General features: G+C 55.1%; 4 protein-coding genes across 4 annotated transcripts; 1 reads left to right on the top strand and 3 right to left on the bottom strand.

Moving 5' to 3' along the window:
* Positions 1-6,150: 6,150 nt before the first annotated feature.
* INS49_013103 (uncharacterized protein) lies at positions 6,151-7,596 on the bottom strand (the record flags this gene model as incomplete). Its single annotated transcript, XM_043173805.1, has 1 exon — positions 6,151-7,596. One exon carries the CDS (start codon positions 7,594-7,596, stop codon positions 6,151-6,153), a length of 1,446 nt encoding a protein of 481 aa, XP_043023102.1.
* A 698-nt stretch (positions 7,597-8,294) lies between these two features.
* Positions 8,295-8,831, bottom strand: INS49_013102 (uncharacterized protein; the record flags this gene model as incomplete). The annotated part of the gene is made up of 1 exon (XM_043173804.1): positions 8,295-8,831. The coding sequence occupies one exon, from the start codon at positions 8,829-8,831 to the stop codon at positions 8,295-8,297; it is 537 nt and encodes a 178-aa protein (XP_043023101.1).
* An 8,327-nt stretch (positions 8,832-17,158) lies between these two features.
* On the top strand, positions 17,159-19,832 carry INS49_013101 (uncharacterized protein; the record flags this gene model as incomplete). The annotated part of the gene is made up of 5 exons (XM_043173803.1): positions 17,159-17,341; positions 17,442-19,230; positions 19,333-19,474; positions 19,533-19,552; positions 19,621-19,832. 5 exons carry the CDS (start codon positions 17,159-17,161, stop codon positions 19,830-19,832), a joined length of 2,346 nt encoding a protein of 781 aa, XP_043023100.1.
* A 681-nt stretch (positions 19,833-20,513) lies between these two features.
* Positions 20,514-21,676, bottom strand: INS49_013100 (uncharacterized protein; the record flags this gene model as incomplete). The annotated part of the gene is made up of 3 exons (XM_043173802.1): positions 20,514-20,878; positions 20,940-21,560; positions 21,667-21,676. The coding sequence occupies 3 exons, from the start codon at positions 21,674-21,676 to the stop codon at positions 20,514-20,516; spliced, it is 996 nt and encodes a 331-aa protein (XP_043023099.1).
* Positions 21,677-22,099: the final 423 nt, after the last annotated feature.

Here is a 22,099-nt window from a genome sequence, read left to right as displayed (position 1 = left end):
GTTTGCACGGAGCACATGGTCTTTTCCCGACCTGACCCAGCCAGGCTCAAAGGTACGTCAAATTGAGACGACGTGCAAGTAAAGTTTAGCCGGCCAGGGGTCGAGTAGGCTCCCTGGTGATGTGTAGAAGACACAGCAGCATACGGAGTCATGAGGAAAGCAACCTCGAGACCCAGCTGAAAGGTGTTGAGGTGTATCATCTGATCTCACCCCCACTGGACCATGAACATCTCCCGGCCTTGCTCTGTGGGGCGACGAATGAGGTGGTACAAAGCGTCATCGGTAGGTGACTTTGCCTAGGCCGGTAAGAAGATGACCCTGGAACTCAGACCCAGCCTCCCTTCAGGTTAACGAATTGAAGCATGCCAAGAGAGACATTCTGTGAGGACCATCGGGCACTGTATTGCCTGCCCGATCTCCAAGACAGAGCAGACCAGGGGGCACGCGAGGCTTGTTCATTCTTTTAACGAACAGAGATCCACTCCCACGGACGGACGGCAGTAACAAACCGCATGGCGCTAGACGGATGGGGCGCGTGGAGTACCTGGTCATTGATATATCTCAATAAATAACGTTGCCCATAGGGCAATCCAGATTAATTGTCGTTCGTGGGGCGTCAACCTGTGCGATAAGGCTTTGATGGATCCCTGAGAAGGCTTCCCTCTTGCCGCACATCAGATCGTCTTGGTGGCATGCTGGGTGAGGACGGCAATAGACCTCAGGTGAAGTCCGACGGGCTTGACCGCGTGGACTCCTATTTCCTATCGGGGCAAGGAAACGTGCTTCCAAACTGCCAGATTGGGGTGAGAAAGACCGACAGCGCAAGGCCCGGTGGCATGGGTGCATCACTGTTGATGCGGTAGCCGTCGTTGGTTGACTCAGATTCGACGGTGGATTCCGGGGTGGCCAGTCGCCGTTTGGTGCTGGCGGGTGGTTTGAGCGGCAAATTATGACTGATCAGATTCAGCAACAGCAAGCTGCGGCTGCCTGAGCTCCTCTCGTACGTCAAGGGCAAACTTGTGTATGCGTGACGGGTGGGACGCGCGAGCAACAATACACGAGGACACCAAGGATGTTTGCACTGGAGTCCCCAAATCAACTCTTACATGCCTTCTCATTAAGGAGATCTCGTTTCTCGTTGAGAAACCTCAGGTGCACCATCGATGGCCATCGAGGTTCTCTACCGATGCCTCAACAAGACTTGGCTGAAGCCAGCCCAATACTATGGTTACGGCGACGTCGTCGTTTGGCGTATTCGACGAAGGTGACCAAAATACTGTAAGAGGAGGGTGGGGGTTCGAAGTTGGATCTGCATGCTTCTTGGTGACACACAGCCCCTGGTAGGAACCCCCCCCCCCCACAGGCTGTAACCGCCACACTCTGGAAACTGAGTGTTGCTTGGGTGAGCTCTGAATTAGGAAAGGAATCGGCTGCTGCAGAGGCGACGGACGCCTACCCCCAAGTTAATCTCGACCACTCTACTTTTTCCAGGTCTCCTACGCAAGTGTGCCTTGTATCTATGAGGCAAAGTGTGGGATGCCTGCACACCATCCTGCCTTGCAGATGCAGAGAATTTCCATCCACCCCATCCTTCCACGGGGACGTCGCCCGGCCACCGGCCGCGTTACACCGAGTCGATGATGGTGGCGTTCCAAGTTCTGGGTTGGCATCGTAGGGTAGCCACCCAGGTCGAGCCGCAGGGAGAGGGGAGTGGCCTGCGGGATGGTAGACCTCCGACGAGGACGGAACGACAACGGCAAATACATGTTTTGACGAGCGCCCAGCCCTAGCTGAACCACAGCCAGGTAGGATTCCAGGTCCAGCCACAGGAGGCTCTGGCCACGGAAATCTTCAGCAAATCGCCGTGGCAGCCGCATATGCAAGAAAGGCTAATCACATGGCCGCTTGATCCAAGGCACTGCAGCGAGCTGAGTACCAAGCCAGCAGTTGGGATCTGGAGCACAGTCGATTCAAGGTGAGCGATCCGTCCCGCCGATTCCCGTGGTATGTCAATGCAAGTCCTTAGATGACCAGGGTTGGTGGCCTATTCTGCCGACCCGCACCGCAGTGGTAGCGAGGCTAGAGAAGAGGCAGACGCGGAGTCTCGTTTTGCGACATGAGCACTATACTCGGCTTGCGACGTTAAAAAGACAAAAAAAGCATTTCTTGGGGCGGGTCTTCGCCAGGCCGTGGGCCCAGTTGTTTCGACTTTTCAGCGAAATTCTAGCCTGATCTGCAATATGCAGGACAATATCGACAAATTCCGCAGTTCTCGGAACGTCAGGACGCCCAACTCACGACCTCGTAGGCTGCCGTTCGAGAATGAGGTATTGCGGCTGCAAGTAGACTGTGGGAGGAAAATCCCGAGCGCTCCGTGGCTTGGGTATTGGTCCGGCCATCCAGATACCCATGAGCGACCAATGTGAGATGAGTGAGAGCCGCCTTGACGGACCTCGCCTACACGTGCAAGGGCCTGTGATAGGATGAAAGAGATAAACGAGCGCCCGTCGATCAGGGTCTATGTCAGTCGAAATTAGAACCTCGATTCAGCCCTACATAACACGGAACATCAGGGCATCCGAGGGCGCCGACGCAGGCCACAAGGTCGATGCCAAACTTAGGTGCGAGGGGCGCCAGGACCTGAGCGACGACCCCCGAACTGCCCTGCGCGCTATTCAGAAGCAAACGGGCCGCAAAACACGACTTGGTGAGACGGAGACTTGTTCTTGCGGGCAGAGAAGGGAATTCCCAGTACGTAGATTATCTTGGCTGGCAGCACCGCATGGTGGCCGTTGTGGTGCTGGCGGAATCCACCGCTCCGGTAGGCTCCTGAGAAGTTCTCTGGAGCTTTGCTTGACGCTATGCCTATCGAAAGCTTAGCAGCCTGTGGTGTGATGGAAAGGCCGCGGCAGTAGCAGGCTGCTGAGAGATTTGAAAGGGTGTTTCCGCCCCAGTCGCACGACAAGGGTAGCTGCGTGACTGACAACACTACGATGTGTGGCTTGCCGTTGGTGCAACGTTGAGCACCTCCAGATGATCCCTCGTCTTCCTGGGAGCCACTGACCCCTTCTTCCAGTAAAACTCCAGACCGCCGCAATTGAGAGTACAGTGGAGATGGCCATTCCAGAGGCCGACCAGCCCGCGGTGTCACGCAACTGGCATATACTGCCACTCGAGGACCAAATGCTGCTCACGCTATTCTGTGGGGGTCGCCCCATCGCAAGTAGACATCCGCCCCCGTCTTCTGCTTTTCCGATGGGGCCAGCGGCAAGCCGGCAGATGACTTGCAGGTGAAGGCCTTGGCTGTCGACACCTTCTCCTCCTTAACTGATGGGGTTGCAGCTGAGATCTGTTCGACCAAAGTGCAAGTTTTGTCGGGGCCCGGTATCTCATGCAGCCGGAGAGCCTGATCGCTTGGCTGCTTGGGGATTCACTGCTTTGGTAGCCGTAGGCTCGCACTCCAGGGAGGTGACTCCCTGTGTAACGCAACGCAGTGATTTGGTGCCCCCATACCATAACCGTGACACAGGTCTTGTGTCACCCGGGCTAGATTTATGATGCAATGCATGTAAACTTTTTCTCTTGCAAATCTCCTGAATCTGCTTGATGCTTGAGAAGAGCAAGCCTTGGAAAGAATTGCAAGATCGTTCCCTATCTCGAGACGTCATGAGTCTAAGACTCATTTCCACGTTCTTCGTCGGACCTGAACTCTTGCAACAGAGGCTAGAAGCTGTCTTCCTGCGCAAGCAGTCTTGCTGAGGAATTGTAAGTAGCCGTCCAGGCCTTGGCTTCCTCAAAAGCCAGGCAAAGAGCCGGGGCTCATTGCATAAATGTTGTGCAAGTACACATTACACACCCGCTAGATCGAAGAGATAAACCTCCGTGGATGTGTCAAAAACAAGTAGGTCGGACAGCGTGATGAGTGTGTGAGCTTCGAGGCCTCTTCACGCCTGCAGCAATTCGTGGCCCACGTTAGCAATGCGATCCCGACTTTAGACCTATATGGCATCATAGGAACCTGCAGCTCTGAAGTCGAACCTCTGAGCTGGCCATCAACAGGCGAGGTCGCGTCCACATTAGGCGATATGTACAAGGCTGCAGTGCAGCCTGCCCGATGAAAATGACAGATCATCACGGCAGTTGACTGGGCGTCCCAGGGCGAATGCAACCCTCCTCACTTTGGACAGCCGCCAACAGGCCAAGGGAGTGTGGGCCAGTCAGCTTCAGGCCAGTCGTTTCTCGAAGCAAATTCTTGGTTGGCACATCTGCAGCGACCCATGGCTGAAGAAAAAGCCGTCATTTGGTAGTAGAACAGGTGGGCGTCAGTTGGATGTGGGCCAACCGTCGAAACACAGAAGCTCCTCCCAACTGTGGACCCCCACGCTGGTGCTCCGAGAAGGAGGCGCAAGCTCAGAGATCGGGCATTTCCTCCCAATGGTGTTGGTAAAATGCTGTCATGCAAGTGGCAGCCGACTTATCGATGGCTTATACGACACAGCCCGTGTGACCGCGCTTGGTGCAATCCAGCTTGCCAACACGCAGGTCGAACGGGCTAATGCTGATGTCTCAGTATGAAATGGATGAACAGGTGCATGTTGCAAGATCAACCGACCAGGGAAGAATATCCCAGGTTTAGAGATACAGTCGTTTGACGCGTCACATGTTGTATAGACGATCGCAATGATGAATGGCTTCAGCAATCTGGCCCCAGGCCTGCCCAGCTGAATCGACAGTCCGAGTAGCCCCCGTAGGTTTGAGGCTACCCCTTGAGGATTGCAGGGATGAGGCTGATTGTACCAAAACCTGCGAAGTGTTTGCGACACAGCGTCGCAAGATGCGAACCACGGCAGGCGCCACACTCAATTCTCCTGGGACGCCGGGGGCCATGTCTCACAGATGGGGATGACATTCGACGAGGAAAACAAACACACCGTCGCCGGTGATTAAGTTGTCACGGGCGGATTGCTTTTGTTCTCATCTGGAGGACCCGACGGTGTGCTCCTTCTGAGACATGCAGCTACACGTGTAGCAGCAAGATTTAGCGACCCCAATTCCAGATTCCGCAGTCGACTGAGACTGCCAGCCAGCCTCACGATTGAGAATCGTGAGGCTATTGAGCGCCCTGTCGCACCATGATTGTTACCTAAAAGCCCTTGGTGTTTTAGCGTTCGAAGGCAGCCATCAGCTTTGGGCAGCCGCAATGTAGAATATCCCATGGTGGAGATCTTTCAGGTGCCACATGGCAGTCCCGGAAATTCTAGCTGGCTTGCCCAAGAGAAAGGCGTACGCTGAGGATGTTTCCGAGTCGCCTCAACCCCTGGCCTAAGTCAGCAGGTATGGTTTCGGAATTTTGACCACTCCTTCGGCCTTGAGGCGGACTCGGTGAAGAATCCTCGTGACACTGCAATGAACCTGCCATCCAGGGACGTCGCTGCTTCCATCAGCCACTTCTCCGGGCCGGTGAAGCTCAACTGGGAGTGATCGCTTCGCTCCGAAATACAATTCGCTTCGCTCACGGACCGGATCGCTCCGCTCAGGGGAAGGTGGACGATGATGAGGATGAGGTGCCAGATCTGGGTCCGGGAGAGTACCAGTACGCATAGAATCAGCCATGCGGTGTTTAGAACAAGACCACCAAAGAGCCATCATCTCAGACCGTCTTGTAAGCATTGTGCAGCTCTCTGGGAGTCCGGTGGTACCTTTCGCGATGGCATACGACCGAGTCCACGAGTGTCTCACTTCTGTGCTTTGTCGGTTTCTGATATACGAGGTGTACGTCCACGCGGCTGACACGCAGAGTTCAAAACTGATGCATCTGCTCGACATGCACCCCGAATGCTATGCCTGGCTAGCCCAAAGGTAGTTCGGTTTTGCTGACGGTTGTACTTCACAGAGAGATTCTACATCAGAATTTTGCACATCATGGATCCTGTTTGAAAAGGAGCTGGACTCACAAGGGATGCCCGTGTACTTTACAACTTCACGAAATTGATAAATCCAATGGCGCAAGATCCCCGGGGCATCGTTAGAACAAGTCGTGAAGAAAAACGATGTGCGTGCCGTGTAAGAGTTGTATATTGTTGAAAGCGATGTCGCTGGCGGACAACTGGGTATCATGGATCATTCCCTTCAGTGGGCCCTGTATCTTCTTCACCGTCTCCTGTAATCATCGTAAGCCCTGCCACGGTCTCGCTCACGACGGCCCCTCCGATCACCATCACGGTCTCGGTGCCTCCTCGAATCGTAGTGGCGCTCACCCCGCGGGCTCGAGCTCCGGTCGTGCTTCCGGTAGCCTCTGTCCTGCTCTCGGCGACGTGACGGAGGTGACCGGCTGTCACGGCGGTCGCGGTGGTCGCGGCTGGAACCGTCTGGCCGTGCCCGACCATTGTCTCCCGTCACCGGCGCCTTGCCCTCCGCAGGCTCGTCCACCAGCATCTGATAACGGTCTCCCCGCTCGGGCGCGTCGTCCTCGTCCCGGTACTTCTTCCACTTCTCGAGCTCCTTGACGCCGCCCCAGCCGCCCCTGTTCCCGCCCGCGGCGTGCTTGCGCCTCTTCTGGTTGGTCTCGTCGCGCCACGTCGCGCTCAAACGACTCACGCTCTGGGAGAAGTCAACGTGGATCCTCCGGTCGTCGATCAGCACGCCCTGCATCTTGAAGTACGCCGTCTCACAGGCGGTCTTGTCCTCAAACTCGATGAAGGCGTACTGGAGGCTGTCCCCGGTCTTGCGGTCGCGGATGACCTCGCACGAGAGGATCTTGCCGAACCGGCTGAAGATGAGCTCGAGGTCCGAGTCGACCGTGACTGGGTTCAGCTTGCACACGAAGAGGACGTTCTCGGGCGGCTTGACCTCGGCGAAGGGCAGGTCGCCCATCATCTCGAGGGTGAGCGCCTGAGCGCGCGCTTCCCTCTCGCGCCGGGCCTTCTCTGCCGCCGCTGCTGCCTCCTCATTGTCTTCCTCGTCCAGCTTCTCGGCCTCGCCCTCGGCGATCCGCACGGTGGCCAGCTGAGCCTTGCTAGGCACGGGCGAGCTGCTTGGCTCGCGCAAGCCAGCGGGATCTGGGTAGGGGTCGTCGAGTACGACAGTATGTTTGATTCGGATGTCGACAAGAGGGTGGCCCTTGTCGTCGATGATAGCCTCGTTGATCTTTTCCAGCACGTCGAAGCCCTCCACGACCTTCCCAAATATTGCGGCCTTCCCGTCGAGATAGTCTGTGTCGTCGCCCAATGTCACGATGAATTGGCTCCCCGCCAGCCTGGTCTCTCCGCCGTCGGCAGCATTCGGTGCCGTGGCCATGCTGACGGTTCCGCGCTCGAGGTGTTTCAACTTGGGGTGGAACAGGGCGGGAAAGGTTCGCTCAGCCGGGTCGGAGGACCCGAGCCCCCAGATGGACGAGCCGCCATCGGATTGTGCGGATAGAGGGCCGAGGGGGTCGCCGGTCTGGAAGGAGAAGTTCTTCTGGATGGAGTGGATCGGTGAAAAGTTGTAGTATTTGACCTTGCACAGCTTCAGGAAGTTTTCGCAGAGCTTCGGCGCGTAGTCGACCAGCAGGTCGATCACAATGTCGCCAGCGCTCGTTTCGAGGAGGACGGACATGCCGTTTTGGCGTTGGTTAAAGAGTGAGCTGTGGGGGCTCAAGTGTTGTGGTTGCTCGAGAGACGCGACTGGGAAGGCGGGGTGACGTGATGGCGAGGGTGGTAGATGGCAAAGCTTAAGCGAGGTTGACTACAAAAGAGGTCGTGGCCCGAGGGGCACGGTTTTAGCTCGCCGCCGTTGTACACTAAACCGGGACGTTTCTCCAAAACGGAAGCCGCTTGGACATTCTTAAATTACTGCACAACTAATCACCCAGCTTCGTTCACTGTGCATGTTGATTCTCATTTGGACCTTCTCAAGAGTTCTGGATGTCATCAATTTACAAGAAATTTTGAGTCATTTCGCAAAGGATTGTGAGCGATATTAGCGAGGGTAGGATAATTCTAACTACCCGGACGAGGCCAGACTGATTCTATTTCAGTGTCTTCCAAGGAGCGCCTTTGTTTTAGTTCCGGCTCCTGGTTCCAACAATGCTCCCGTTTAAAAATACAACGAATAAACAGTGCATGATCGCTTTTCTGTGCGTCAATGCTAATGAGGGGTATCAACAGCGATGTCTCTCGCAAGTCCATATGCCCATGTAGTGTCCCATTTTCCAGTCAACGCCATACGCAAGATGAATTTAATCATGATTCCGTGCCAAAGAGTAGTGCCGCATAGCTCGGTGGCCAAAGTGAAATGGAGCGTACAGTTGGCCCTCAGTCGACAGGGCAGCTCCTCCTCCTGCGGCCACACCGGAGCTCCTGCTCTGTCTCCATGAGCCTCGTCATGCAGAAGCTCCGGAAGGCCTGGTCGGAGCGCACGGTCTCGCAGTTGAGCAGCTCCGTCAAGGCCCGTTTGATACCCTCGTTCACCGAGACTAGTCTGGCCTCCTCGGTCGCCACCTGCGCCAGGGTAGCAGGGTCAGAGGACGTCTCCAGCTCGGCGGAGGTAACCCGCGCTCCGGCCCGTCGGTGGAAGCGCGGACGCGGCATGTCGTACTGCGGCATGCTCGCCCTCCTCGCGGCCGATTCGGTCCGCGTGTGCCCGGATGGGCGTGTGGGGCCAAGCGTGGGCGACGTCGTTGTCTTGGTGGTTGCTGAAGAAGACGATGTGGTGGAGATTTGATCCAGATGCTGACGGATGGACTCGTGTTCATCCTGGAGCAGCATGTACCTCCGCAAGGTCAGCTCGCGGTTGTGCTGAGGCAGGCTATCGGCGGGCAGGTTGAGACGAGCTTCCGGGGCCTGAGACATCATGGCGTTGGGTGTTGATTTCGATGGCTTGTGGGATTTCGGGTGAGCTTGCTGATTCAGGTGATGTGGCTTGTGTGGGCTGGTTTGCGCAGCAGCCGGCGTCAAGGCTCGAAGGTTGATCGTATAAGATCTGTGGTGGGCTTTGGACGTTGTCATCGGGGCTGGCCGGTGTTGTTCCTCGACCTCGGCCGGCAGTCTCTTGTGGGAATGATCTCGGTGGGACCCTCTCAAGTAAACGTCGTGATGATGCTTCGTGAAGCACGACCAACAGCGTGATAGGTGTGGTTTGTGTTGGGGTTTCCGCTTGGCGGAGACTTTGATAGCTAGACGGGACAGGTTTGTGATATGCCGGGGGAGAAGGGGCGTTGGAAGAGAGAGTTAAAAAAGCAATTCCAAGAAGAATGATGGAAGCGACGGTGGTCTTTATCAAAGGAGCAGGTGCGGGAATGGTGCAAGAGCACTCGGGCAGCGACAAGGAAATGTGAGTGGTAGCAGTGTAGATGTAATTTCCTGAACAAGACTAGGCGCAGGCCGTAATCTGCCGCTGGCGGCCCCAGGCTGGTGGATCGGTCTGGACTTGGAATTCCTGACCCTGTGGAGGGGGAGACCCAAATGGCTCCACACCAGGAATGTGAAGGTGGGATCCTCAATGCGGGATCCTGACGGAGGAACGCGGATGGTCGGATAACCTTAGTCGGGAGAAAGTACTGCACGGCAGGGGACAGCTGAAGGGTGAGCTGCCCTGCACGATTTCAATATTATTGAGATGTCAGGTGTTTGGCGGCTGCTGGAGGCCAATGCTGAGGAGCGAGCGCTTGGAGTCGTTCGTCTGTTTCTCTCCCTCGACACAAGGTCAATCGGTGATGCAGCGCGACCCCGGGGCCAAGCACGCAGTAGCTCAAGCACCTTTCCTGCACCAGGACGGGTTCTCTCAAACGCAACGTGGGGCCGGCTGGAGCTCCCCTGCAAGCGGTGTAGATGGAGGACAAAAAGGCGGGTGAATGGATGCCCTGATCGGGGTGTGCACGATCCAGGCCCACGAGGTAGTGTAATGCCTTCTGGTTGCCGGCGTCTCTCTTGCAGGAGCCGGTGAAGGGGTCTTGTTCTGTGACTAGGCTTGTGAGGCGCGCAACAGTCTTCTGTACAGCAGCGCCGGTGGCCAGCTCGTTGACAGGAACGCGACTGACGGGGGGGGGGGGGAAGACAGTTGCGGGATGGTCTAATTTAGTGTGTGGACGCTACAGGCGGCCACCCCAGACTTGACTCGTGGTATTCTTGGACTGCGGCTCCCACTGTGTTTCGGAGCAAGAGTCGACGACGATAACGATGGTGCAGGTGGTCGCTTTGTTCCGGTCAGCTTGCTGCTGATGGGAGCAGTAGGAGCAGCAGACAAGACCGTACTTGACCTCTTGACTTACAAGAGACGAGAGAGGGCAAAGGGAAGAAACAGTTGCGCGATGTCGGCTGTGGCCAAGGCGGCGAGCTGGCACAAATGTCGTGATTGTGAGGAGACCTTGCTGCACCGGACTGGCACGGGGCGCGTAATGGTGACTAGTGCTGGCAGGGTGCACGGCCAATTCCAAGTCGGGAGCGGCCGCTAGCTGGGAGATTTTGACAGCTCAAGTCTGCATGCACCAGGACGGGCTGAGACGGGCACAAGGGCAAAGCTGCGAACTATCAGACTATATAGGGTTGTGTCTGTGCATGTGCAGGCGCAGGTGCATGTGCATTCGCGGGTGGTGTTGACGGATGCTGAGGTCGCCCGTGTGTCCGTGTGTCCTTTTTGGTCCTTTTTTCCTCGTGAGAGTGGAATGATGGCATCTCAACACGGGGAGGCTGACTGCTTTATTTGGAGCACCGGCAGGAAAAAAGACGTGCTCTGCCCGGTCTGGAGATCCACCCTGTTCATTACTGAGCACTGCTTAGTGTAGAGCGGTCGACATGGGAATCAATCAAAGACATTGCCCCTCCCCCTTTCCAGGTTGTGACGTCGGCGTCGCTGGGCATCTTGAATAATTATTATGGGGGCCTGGCACCTGGGGACCCGGGGGGACCAGGGCAGACGCCTTTTTCGGAGCATCATTGCCGTGCCCGTGCCCGAGCCCGAGCCGTAGTCACGTAGTCAAAGTAGCCACACGGGCTCAGACAGATTGAGAAGCATCATTCGTTCCATGTACAGCTCATAATCTGGAGATTCCAGTCCGTGGGGGGGGGGGGGGCCAAGACAAGCCACAGAAAGCGCTCGTCTCGTCTAGGCGGCACTCCGTCAACACACAACGACGTCAAATCGTCGTCATCCTGCCAGGCCTGGAGACAAAGCCCAGGCCTCCTGAAGGTCAATCATCCTTCTAGACTAGCCGTGGAAGCCACCTTCGCCCGCCCAGACAGTGCCAAATCGAGATCAAGGGCCTTCGGACCCAGCATGTCAGTGTGCCTGTGTGTGCCTGTCGGGGGGCACATGGCCAGCCTGTCAGATCCTGCTCGTCTCTTGTCTCGGCCTGTTCCTGCGTAATCATACGAAGGACATACCACCACACCATCTCTCCTCACACCCCCTCCTCTTAGCCGCGCCTACGTGATACAATGAGACGAATCCAGTAATCTTGCGAAGCACTCATCGACAAAAACATCGACAAATCATCGGCTTCCTCACCTCCATGATCTGCACAGGGTCCTTGTTCGGAACCCGGATGTTCAGACGTTGAGCTCCTGTGGGCCGCGGCCACACCATGTACACAGAAGAAGAAAAAATTGGAAGATCACCATGGCGTCCCTGTGTCAACGGAGCAGATCCTCCCAGACCAGTCTTAGCGATGCCTCAGAGCACTCGTCATTATCGAAAACTTGTGGGACACTGCTCAGCGTCATACCGTAATTCAACCTTCTCCTGAAAGCAGGAGCAGCTTGTCTCTGTCCTGTCCCACGGGGTGTTTCTTCGTCGGGCCGATCGCCTCCGCGAAACGAAACATTTCTTCGTTTTTAATGTGGATCTCCCGTGATCACATCACGACTCGAACCCATGTGAACGGAGAAGCCCTGACCTCACTCCGTCCTATACGACAACGATCCAGGCCCGGCACCACCTCCAAGAACCTCCACCTTGTTTTACCGTGCTCCGGCAGCCTGGCAGTCCTGCAATCAGTCAAGTTGGGGAACGAAACACGTGCATGTTGGTGCCTGAGTTGACGCCTCTCTGCCAATCAGGGATACCCTGGAGACGACAGCCATGAAGACATGGCAGTCCTATCGGCGTCCAAGGCTTGAAGCTGCGGGATCTGCACCACCTATTTATCTCTGAAGATGGTGTTCATCTCCACTGGTACCGTTCCCATGCAACCAGGGTTGTCGGCGCAACAGTGGCCTCGTTTAAGACAGACGCAATATCTTTTGCCACCACTTGAAGTGTTATTGTTTGACGTATGATATAGCTCGTAGGGATCACGTATTGGGACACTTCCCAAGTACTCGTCTGGTCGGATAGGCGCCCGGACAGCCCATACCTAAACCAACGCCGCAGACCATAGCAGGTTCTCTTGTGTAGTACATGTATTTTTTAAAACCAACATATGAGAGGCTGTTCACTGCAACTTGTGCCAACGGATATCGTCCGCTGAATGTTACAATAAACGCAGACGTTCAGCTGTCTTGAACTGTACTCGCCGAAATGAGGTTCAGCCGTGCAGCGTACATTGTACATCTCTGGCCTCGTCATGCTAGGCAAAACCATGACGACGGCGCACATGCTGCTTCATATATACCCAAAAAAAAAAAAAAAAAAAAAAAAAAAAAAAAAAAAAAAGGAGGAGGGTTCAGTCTAGCCAAGGTCCCTCCAGCTGCTCGTCTCTTACTGAAAGGATAGGAGACAGTCCATAGCGGTTTGTTTGGCGAAGTCCCCTCGTCAACCTGCAGCGAGCAGCCTTCCACCAGATTCTGATCAAATGAGTCAAATGTGTGTCCCCTTTTCGAAAAGATGGAAAATTCAAAGGGTCAAGTAATAGGCTCACCAATACTTCTATGTTTCTCCACGGATACTCGGTGCCAAGCCACACATATCTGCTTTGAATATTCATTTGTTGCGGAGAGGGCAGGGTGGAGATGATTGTTATGGCGATCGAGAACCGTGGTGAGTTACCTCGACGGGCCAGACCTTTCCCACATGTGTCGAGATGGCATAGCATGTTAATGAAATACCTCTTTCGCCCTTGTCGCCGTCTTCTGTCCCCTTCTCACCCTGTACATCGCACCAAGAGACCTTAGCAGCATTCCCAATCTCGGAACCTCGTCAAATTACTCTTTCACCATGATATAACGAAAGCCCAACGCACTTCTCGGTCCTCAGTGTCCGTAAACATTTCTTCAGTCTCTCAAGCCTGTGACCCCTTTTGAGGTCGCCCGGTTGCTCTATAGGGATCGTCTCGTCCAGCCCAAAATGAGAACATGGTCTCTGACCACATTTTGTTTCCAAGTTCAAGTTGTTCTGTAAAACATCCTGAAAACCTGCTCTCCTTCTATCTTAAAAGATATTCATCTGCATTCTATAATTTTGACTTCTTGAAGCTCACATGTTTACACAGCTGTATCAGACGTTGTTCTTGTCCCTTACATGAGATTGGGCTTTCATAAATTGTCAGTCCATCGGCCAGTTCTTCCTTTGCCGTCATGCAATAATCTAAGATATCTGAACTCCAAGAATGAATAAGATCGGTGCTGGTACCACTCGAGACTGCCCACCTACCTATCCTGGAGCCAAATTATGATAGTAGGGATGGTGGTGACACTCCGCTGTGGTCACTTCGCTCAGAGAATGATGGTTGCGGAGGGGGGGAGGTGGCGGTAACACTCCCATGGTGAGCAGAGAAAACAAAGTGTATTGCGGCCATTGAAGAGAAAGGAAAGAAAGAAAGCCCTAATGGCTACGAAAATTTATAATGACTCGAAGGGTGAGCGCCACCATTCTAAAGTTCACCACCGCTGCGCTGTAGTCGCTCGTACCGTTCGCTCGGAGAATGATGGGTGGTGATGATGGAATGTGATACATGTATATTCCCTAGAATAAACTCTGAATATACAAATCCCCTAGATGCCTGGCAACAACATCCCGACCGCATCCATTTAGGCAAGCGCAAGAGAAAGGCCTTGCCACAACCGCTAGTGACGTGCCAGAGGGCTCTTGGATCAATTGATGAGTTAGACTGATGCTTTCAGCCGCTTTGTCAGCTGGAATCAATCAAATTGTTCGCCCTGTCGAAGCCGGCGGGATCTCTTCACACTCCCGTAGCACCCCGAGAGCCTCACAGGCTCTAAAGGCTATTCAGTTTGATCAGGCACTCAGGTATACACAAAGCGAAGTTAGAGGGTCAGGGCGGGTAATAGCGGACTACATCAAGACTATCTTATAGGTTGGCATGTGCTATAGAGATCGTTCACTCATCCCCAGGCACCTGAGACCCCCGTGAACATTGAGAAGAGAATTTAATACAGGGAGACAGGGCATCTCTGCCATTCTGTCTCCGTAGTAACCTCGGCTCACTCATCCAACTTCCCGCGTATTCTCGGCTCACCGACCGCAAGAAACATCTCGAGAGTCGGAGTGGGCAGCTGACCCGCGCCCGACCCGCGCGGTGGATTCGGCGGGTCTAGCTAGCTAGCTCGCTGCTGCGTGCTTCTAGAGCACCTTCTCCCTTCCTTCTAGCCCGCCGGGCGAGGCTGATTCGGGCAGGCGGGGAACCATCACACGTGAAATGTTGGAGATGGCTCCCTGTCCCATTCGCTGGCGACGAGAGAACACCTCGGATCCTTCGAGGCACCTGCACCCAGTAGCCAGTGGTTCCCCGCCCCGTCCGCCGCGGTTTGCCAGAACAACCTTAAATCCCACACGAACCTCGCGATCCTTCCAGTGATCCTTCCGTTTGTCACGTCACGTGAGGTCAGCGTCTGACGTCGAGAAAGTGCACGATGAGTTTCATGGCGGCACCTTTGTTGACTTGACGATGGTAACACAAAGATCGAATGAAAACATGGGTGAGAATGGCGCCCACCTCCTTCCGTGTCTACCAAGTCTAAACGTGAGTGGCTTTCGCTTTGCCTCAAGTCGGCAGGAGATTCCAGCCAACCCCCCTCCACATACTCTCGGGAATGCAGGTGAAAACGCGACATCTGCCTGCGAGTGCGGCTAGCCGGGATTGACTGTTAAGGCTGTCCTGGTTGGGGTTGCGCGCCTTCTCTCTCGGATGTCGGGCCGACTGGTGGCAATAGCCGCGAGAGGATGCCCTACATGCGCCAAGTCTACATCTCCAGAGCCGTAATAGGAAGGTCGGAGTTGCCGGCGCGAGCATGGAGCGCGGCGATCTATCGTGGATGAAGAGGCATGGGACGCTGCCGTTGGACGCCGAGTCATTGGTCCCCAGGTGGGAATCTCGGTTGATCCCAAAGCTACCGCTGCGCCGGGTTATGGCCGCCACATGGTCTCCTCAAGGTCGTCCAGATCATCGAATGCCTACACGATGCCAGTGGCTCAGAGCAGTTTGTGAGCCAGGATGGCCCCAAACTTTGGGGCGCGGGGGACCGGGGGGTTGGCTAAGTTTTCTGCGCCTCGTAGCGCGGATCGGGCTCGTGTTCCCCCAGTTCTCCTTCGTGCCACCGAGGAAGGTGATACGATCTTGCCCGCTTGGCCTTTTTCTATCGTCGAACTGCAAGTCAACTGCAAGTCAAAAGGAGCTGGCTGTCTGGTGACATCGGCATGCGGCTCAAAGGGGGTCAGGCCAAGGACAAGACAGACAAGACGACGGCTGAAGCTTGTCTCGTGCCGCATGCAGGTGCTTGGGGTGCTTGTTTTTGGAAGCGACCGCGCTGGGCGTACGGGGAGGCGGAAGGCTTCACTTGGCACGACTTGACATTTGAGAAAGGGGGGACGGCCGGCCCTAGTCGATCCTACCCTACAAATCACACACTTGCAAGTACGACCAAGGGGCTAGATTTCAATGGAAGACCCTTTGGGGGCACCCTTCGCCAAAGGTTGAATGACAGCTTCATTTTGCAAATCATCGAGCAGAATGGCCCATGTACTCATGGCATGGCCAGTGTATCTGAGCCGAGTGTCCGGGTGGCGTGGGTGACCAAGGGGATTGACTAAAGAGGCTGATAAGTTTATCTAGCCCCGTGCTCGGGGGGGGGGGGGTCGGGCTAGCGATATATGGGGATTGTGGGCCCTGACACCATCGAAAGTCTCCCGGAACAAACCTACAAACATGTGGCAGGTGCGCCAGTGGCAGCAGCACTGAGCTTCGGGCAAGAGCTATAAATCTCCCAAGGTTTCGAGCCAGAAGAGAGAGTTACAGTAGTCGCTGGCGCGGAGATTGCGATGAAGCCTGCACACTGGTGGGGAGCACGATGCATACCCTTGTGCACCCCCTCACTCCTGATGGCTTGTGCTACTCAACACAGGGTTTCCGTGACGGGCGGGAAGGGGCGCACACAGGTTGCACAGGTCGCACAGGTTGCAACCGAGGCATGCGAGGACTGGTACAAACGGCATAAGCCCTCATCTACCTTGTGTTGCTGGGTACTTGGTATGCTCATTAGCCGTCGTGCTGGTCAAGGGTGAAGGAAGGCAAAGGGTCCGCAATGCCCGCCGGTCGCCTCCGTCCTACCGCAGACCTTCCTAGACGGGAAAGTTTCCAAACACTGGCATGGCCTCGTTTTGATGGGCGGGGGAACCAAGTAACTACCTAGGTACGGGGTAATTGGTCGACTGGGACCTTATCGTGCCGGTTCAGGCTCAGGTTCAGTGGCGAGGGCCTTTTCGTCTCAACTCCAACCGGCAGCACGGGTCTTAGACCTCAGCTCGGTGCCTTCTCCAATCCAGTCCCCCGTCTCCCCATACGGAACCGGCCAGGTCGACCTGGGTAACCAGCCGCCCTTGTGGAGCCACCAATGATACCGTTCCATCACAGCCGTGGTAATTAAGCTCAGTCAAGCGTTGAACACTAAGATTGACGGCCCTGGGATCATCGATTTGGTGGGCCTGGGCCCTGCACATTGCACAGTCCCCGTACCTTGCCTCCCCTGCCCGCTTGGGAAGGTGAAGGTGACCTGACCACCGACAGTGAGCACCTCTCACGTTGCATTGGGGCCGCTCAGAGTAGAAATATCATCCCGTCACCCCTCCGTCCCTCGTCCCTCCCTCCCGGCCCGTCGACCCTCTGTTCAGACGACTCCCTCCCTCGTCCCTCCAGTACGGTTGTGCCCACATAGCCAACCCTGAGGTTTCTCACCATCAGAACAGCACCAAGGCGCAAACTCCATTGAGCGCGACACTTTCGCCAACCATGGGTTTCTCCTTCCGTGGAAAGGCCTCGGACGCGCCCGTGTCCGAGGGCCAGGCCACAGGACAGGATGCCTCCTCAGATCTTCCCATCGACATCAACCCTGAGGCCGACCTCAAGAAGTTTAAGAAGCTTCACAAGTGGGACCCTTTCATGGAGGTCGAGAAGCTGGACGCTGCCGATCAGGTGTGTGACCCCAACCCCAAGCGAGTGAGAGTGTGACAAGGAGAGAGGGGGAGGGTTTCACGGGCGGGGCATATGAATCTCACACGCCGTCCACCAACAGGTACTACGCACTGGAGACTTGGAGAAGGAGGCGGCTGTTGAGACGTCTCTGCTGGCCGAGGACTCACCATACGCCGAAGTCAGAGCGTCGGTGAAGCCTTTTGACGATCCTGACACCCCCGTCAACACAATCCGCGCCTGGTCCATCGGTCTCATCACCTGCACGGTTGTCACCGCCTGCAATGTCTTGCTGAACATGCGTCGTGCGCCCGTCACCATCTCGCCTGTCGTCGTGCAGTTGATTGCCTACCCCATGGGCAAGGGCTGGCATGCGAGCATGCCCAACTGGAAGTTCCGTCTTTTTGGCCAGCACCTGGAATTCAACCCCGAGACTCCCTTCAACATGAAGGAGCACACCATCGTTGTCATCATGACAGCTGCTGGATCTGCGCTCTCGTACGCCCTCGACATCTTGCTCGCCCAAGAAATCTTCTACAAGCAGCACTTTGGCTGGGGCTTCCAGATCCTGCTTATCCTGTCTACGCAGGCCATGGGTTTCGGTCTCGCTGGCGTCATGAGAAGGTTCCTGGTCTGGCCTGCTGCCATGGTCTGGCCGGCCACTCTAATCTTCACCACTGTCATGAACACTCTCCATGACCATAGCCCCTCTGACCCCTCGCTCGCGAACGGCTGGAAGGTTGGCCGCTACAAGTTCTTCTTGATCGTCGCCGCTGGTACCTTCTGCTACGAGTGGATCCCGCAGGTCATGGCCACTTTTCTCCAAGTGTTCACGTTCGCGACTTGGATTGCACCCAACAATGTACTAGTCAATCAATTGCTTGGCGGCCAGACTGGCGTGGGCCTCATTCCGCTCTCGTTTGACTGGAATATCATCTCCGGCTTTCTGCTGTCGCCCTTGCAGACTCCCGCCTTCGCCATCTTCAACGTTGGAATCGGCATTCTCCTAATGATGCTGGGCTCGATCGGACTCGCCTACGCTGGCCCCGACTTTTACAAGTACTTGCCCATCAGTGCGAATGGAAACTTCGATCACTTTGGGAGCTCCTACAACACGAGCAGGATTCTCAACCCGGACTTTACCTTCAACCAGACAAAGTACGAAGAGTACTCGCCGCTGATGCTTGGGCCTGCATTTGCGTTAACGTACGGCATGTCCTTCGCCGCCTTGGCCTCGACTGTCGTTCACGTCGGCCTTTTCTACGGAAAGGACGTCTGGGCCCGCGCTCGAACCGCCACCTACGAAGAAGCCGATGTCCACCTGAAGATGATGAGGAAGTATCGCGAGGCACCCGAGTGGTGGTTTGCCACCGTCTTCCTCATCTCTTTCGCGTTCGGCATGATCGCCTCACAGGTCTGGGAGACCCACCTCGCATGGTGGGCTTACATTATCTGTGTGCTGATCGGTGTTGTGCTCATCCTCCCGGTTGGCATCATACAAGCAATTACAAACAGCCAAACAGGTCTGAACGTCATCACCGAACTGATCATCGGGTACATGCAACCGGGCAGACCCGTGGCCATGATGCTATTCAAAAGTTGGGGCTATATGATGGCCTACAACGGACTGACATACGTCTCGGACATGAAGATTGGTCACTATATGAAAATCCCACCGCGCACAATGTTTTATGCCCAATTCTTCGCCGTGGTTTGGCTCAGCATAGTCCAGATCGCCACTTACAACTTTCTCCGAGGCAATATCGACGGCGTCTGCACATCCACTCAGAAGCAAGGCATTACATGTCCCAACGCCAAGACCTTCTTTAACGCATCTGTGATTTGGGGTGTCGTCGGCCCCAAGAGGATGTTCAGCTCAGGCGCTCTTTACAGTAAGCATGAGTCTTTACTTACGATACCCCGTCCGTCGTTATTTGAGATCCTCCACAGCACATTCCTCCTCCAGACTCCGCAGCTAACAAGCCTATGTCTAGGTTGGACCAATTATTTCTGGTTGATCGGGGCTGCCCTGCCAGCGATCCAGTATTTCGTTGCCCGACGTTATCCCCGTGGAATCTTCCGATACCTGTTTTTCCCAGCCATCTTCGGGGCCGCCGGCCAGATCGCCGGCCACATGTTGGTACCTAGGACAATGGGTTATCGTCGGGCTCATTTTCAACTACTTCATTCGCAGGGCCTATTTCGGCTGGTGGAGTAAGTTTTCCTGTTGTCATTACACTTTTAATAGGAGACAGTGGCTGACTGAGGCTTCCCGACAACAGCTCGATACAACTACGTCCTGTCCGGTGCTCTCGACATCGGCACCGCGCTTTGCATTGTCGTCTCTGCACTGGCCCTTGGGCTCAGCGGCGTGTCTTTCCCTGATTGGTGGGGCAACACTGTGTGGGAAAACAATCTTGATGCGGAAGGCACTGCAGTGACAAAGACTCTTCCTGACGATGGATCCTTCTTCGGTCCCACAACTTGGCATTAGAAGGTTGCCTGAACACAAGGGGGAATTTGTTCACGCTCAGAAGCTGATATCTGATACGCTCCATACGAGGAAGAGCTCATTTGGACACAGAGCTTATCATCTTCACATACAAATGTGGCATACTTTAATATCATAGGATAGTAATAGAGAATATCACAAATACTGTGCCTGGCTTTCTGGATCGCTTGTGTTGGTATTTGTGCTGGTCTCTTCCGTACTGCCTGTTCATTAAGCGGGAGATTCTCTCCTCACTGGCCGATCTTCAAACCGCATGTATTGTTTCCATCTCGTGGAAAACAAGAGTGTTTCAGAGACATCATCAGCTCTGGACCAACCGTCAGTAATCACCAGTGTTTGAAGGGACTACAGTCAGTACAGGTAAATGTTTTGTGCCTGTCTTATAAATATGTTGTCACTGCCGGTATGAATTCTCGGACCATAGTGCCAGTCTACTATTTCGCGAGACAAGAACCGGTTCAGCTGCCCATGTGAAACACGAGAGCGCCTGAGTAGTGAGCCCAGGCTAGAAGCAAATTCGACGAAGAACAATGAGAAAATTCAGCGCAAGCGGAGCCGTGATCCTGCAGCCCCCGTGAAACGAGCAGATAGATATCTGGACACATGACATCGCCCTCCCAGCTCGCGACCCCCCCCCCCCCCCCCCGTGCAGCGCAGCCAGACTCAACCACCCCCGAAGAACAGAACCTGTACAGTGGTGTCGTCATGCGCGTCGTCCTTGTGAGGCGCCAGCACCCCAAGGAGGGTACAGAACTGCTCCCTCCTCTTTCCTCCCAGGGCGTTCCTCGCGAGATGGGTGGCGGCATTGTCGTCCTCGACGACAAAGTCCTCGGCGCGGCACTTCCAGTCCCACGCAGAGCCCACCCGCGTCTCGGGCCCTTCATCGTCCGAAAACACCGGCACGGACTCGACGGACTCGGGCTCCTGGGCCTCCTGGTTGGTGGCGGGGCTTTTCAGCCTGTCGTCTTGGAGCCACATCTGTAGACATTCCACTGTGATTTCTGGCGACAGCGTGTCCCAGAGGCCGTCTGCGGCATCTGGGTTAGTCTCATGATCATGTGAATCCACACCCATGGCGGGGCGACTTACCCGTTGCGAGCACGGCAAAGTCACCATCCTTGACGACGGTGGTGCTGATCTCAGGCTCCGCGGTGAGGTACGGCGGCGTCTTCGCATTCGGACGAGGAGGAAACGCGTAGAACCTCTTCTGAGTATCGGTGATGGCGTATTCAGGCCACTTCCACCTGTGGTCGCCAAACGCGCGGGTCACGGGCAGGCCGAGGAGCCGCCTCCCGTCCGCGGTGAAGAGGTCCGAGTCCGGCTCACCTGGGTGTTGCTCATGGATGCGGGCGAGCTCGTCCGGGCGATCGGGCGTCTGCGGCGTGGAGAGGGGGACTGCCGTCCACGTTGTCGCCTGAGACGAGGCGCCGTCCCCACCTGCAACCTTCTGGCCCAGGACGGCCTGCGAGTCCCCTACAGAGGCGACGCGCAGGGTAGACGCCGCTGGGTCGTAGATGGCGAGGACAGCCATGGATCCTGAGATCGCCGGGGCGATGTCGGCGATGACCTCCGCGCGTGACCGGCTGCCCGCGCTGGTAGCCGACTTCAGAGCGCCCTGGACGATGTCGTCGTCGAGTTTGACGAAGCCGTCCTTGATAGCCTTGTCGATGCTGGCCGGCTCGGTCTTGTCCGCCTCCTTCAATTCTCGTGCTACGTAAGAGACGAGCGCTTGGCTGAGCACAGTCGATGTTTGATAGCCCCTCCAAAAAAAAGTCAACAAATTGTCACCTCTCGTTCAGAAATGCGAGGTACTCACGCATGGCCATTAAAGACTCCCCAGAAATGCCAGAGGGTATCCGTGCCAACGTTGATGAAGCAATTAAGCAAATGATAGTTGATTGTTGGGTGTTAAGGAGAGAAATCTCCCCGCTATTAAATGCTTAAAAGGAGCCTATTTATAAGCTAGCGTTAGCGTATGGGTATATAACCCTTGTACCTTTTAATACACCCCTTATCGTAAGTATTATTATCTTAATAATAATAAGAAATATTTCGTTTTAATAGCTAAAAATATAATTTAAATGTTTTGCTATAATTTATATTAAAACCATTATATAAACGTTATTTAATATCCATATATTCCGCTTGCATTATTTTTAATTAACTATTTAAATGCCCCCCTTAGCAATATAAACTTTATATTTATTTTAATTTTAATCTTTTATAAGCCTTTTTAAGGGCAGGGCAAG

This window comes from Diaporthe citri, assembly GCF_014595645.1.
Source record: "Diaporthe citri strain NFHF-8-4 chromosome Unknown scaffold_6, whole genome shotgun sequence".
Taxonomy (NCBI): Eukaryota; Fungi; Ascomycota; class Sordariomycetes; order Diaporthales; family Diaporthaceae; genus Diaporthe; species Diaporthe citri.
Note: the sequence above shows the minus strand (reverse complement) of the source record. Positions and strands in the feature narration are given on the sequence as shown.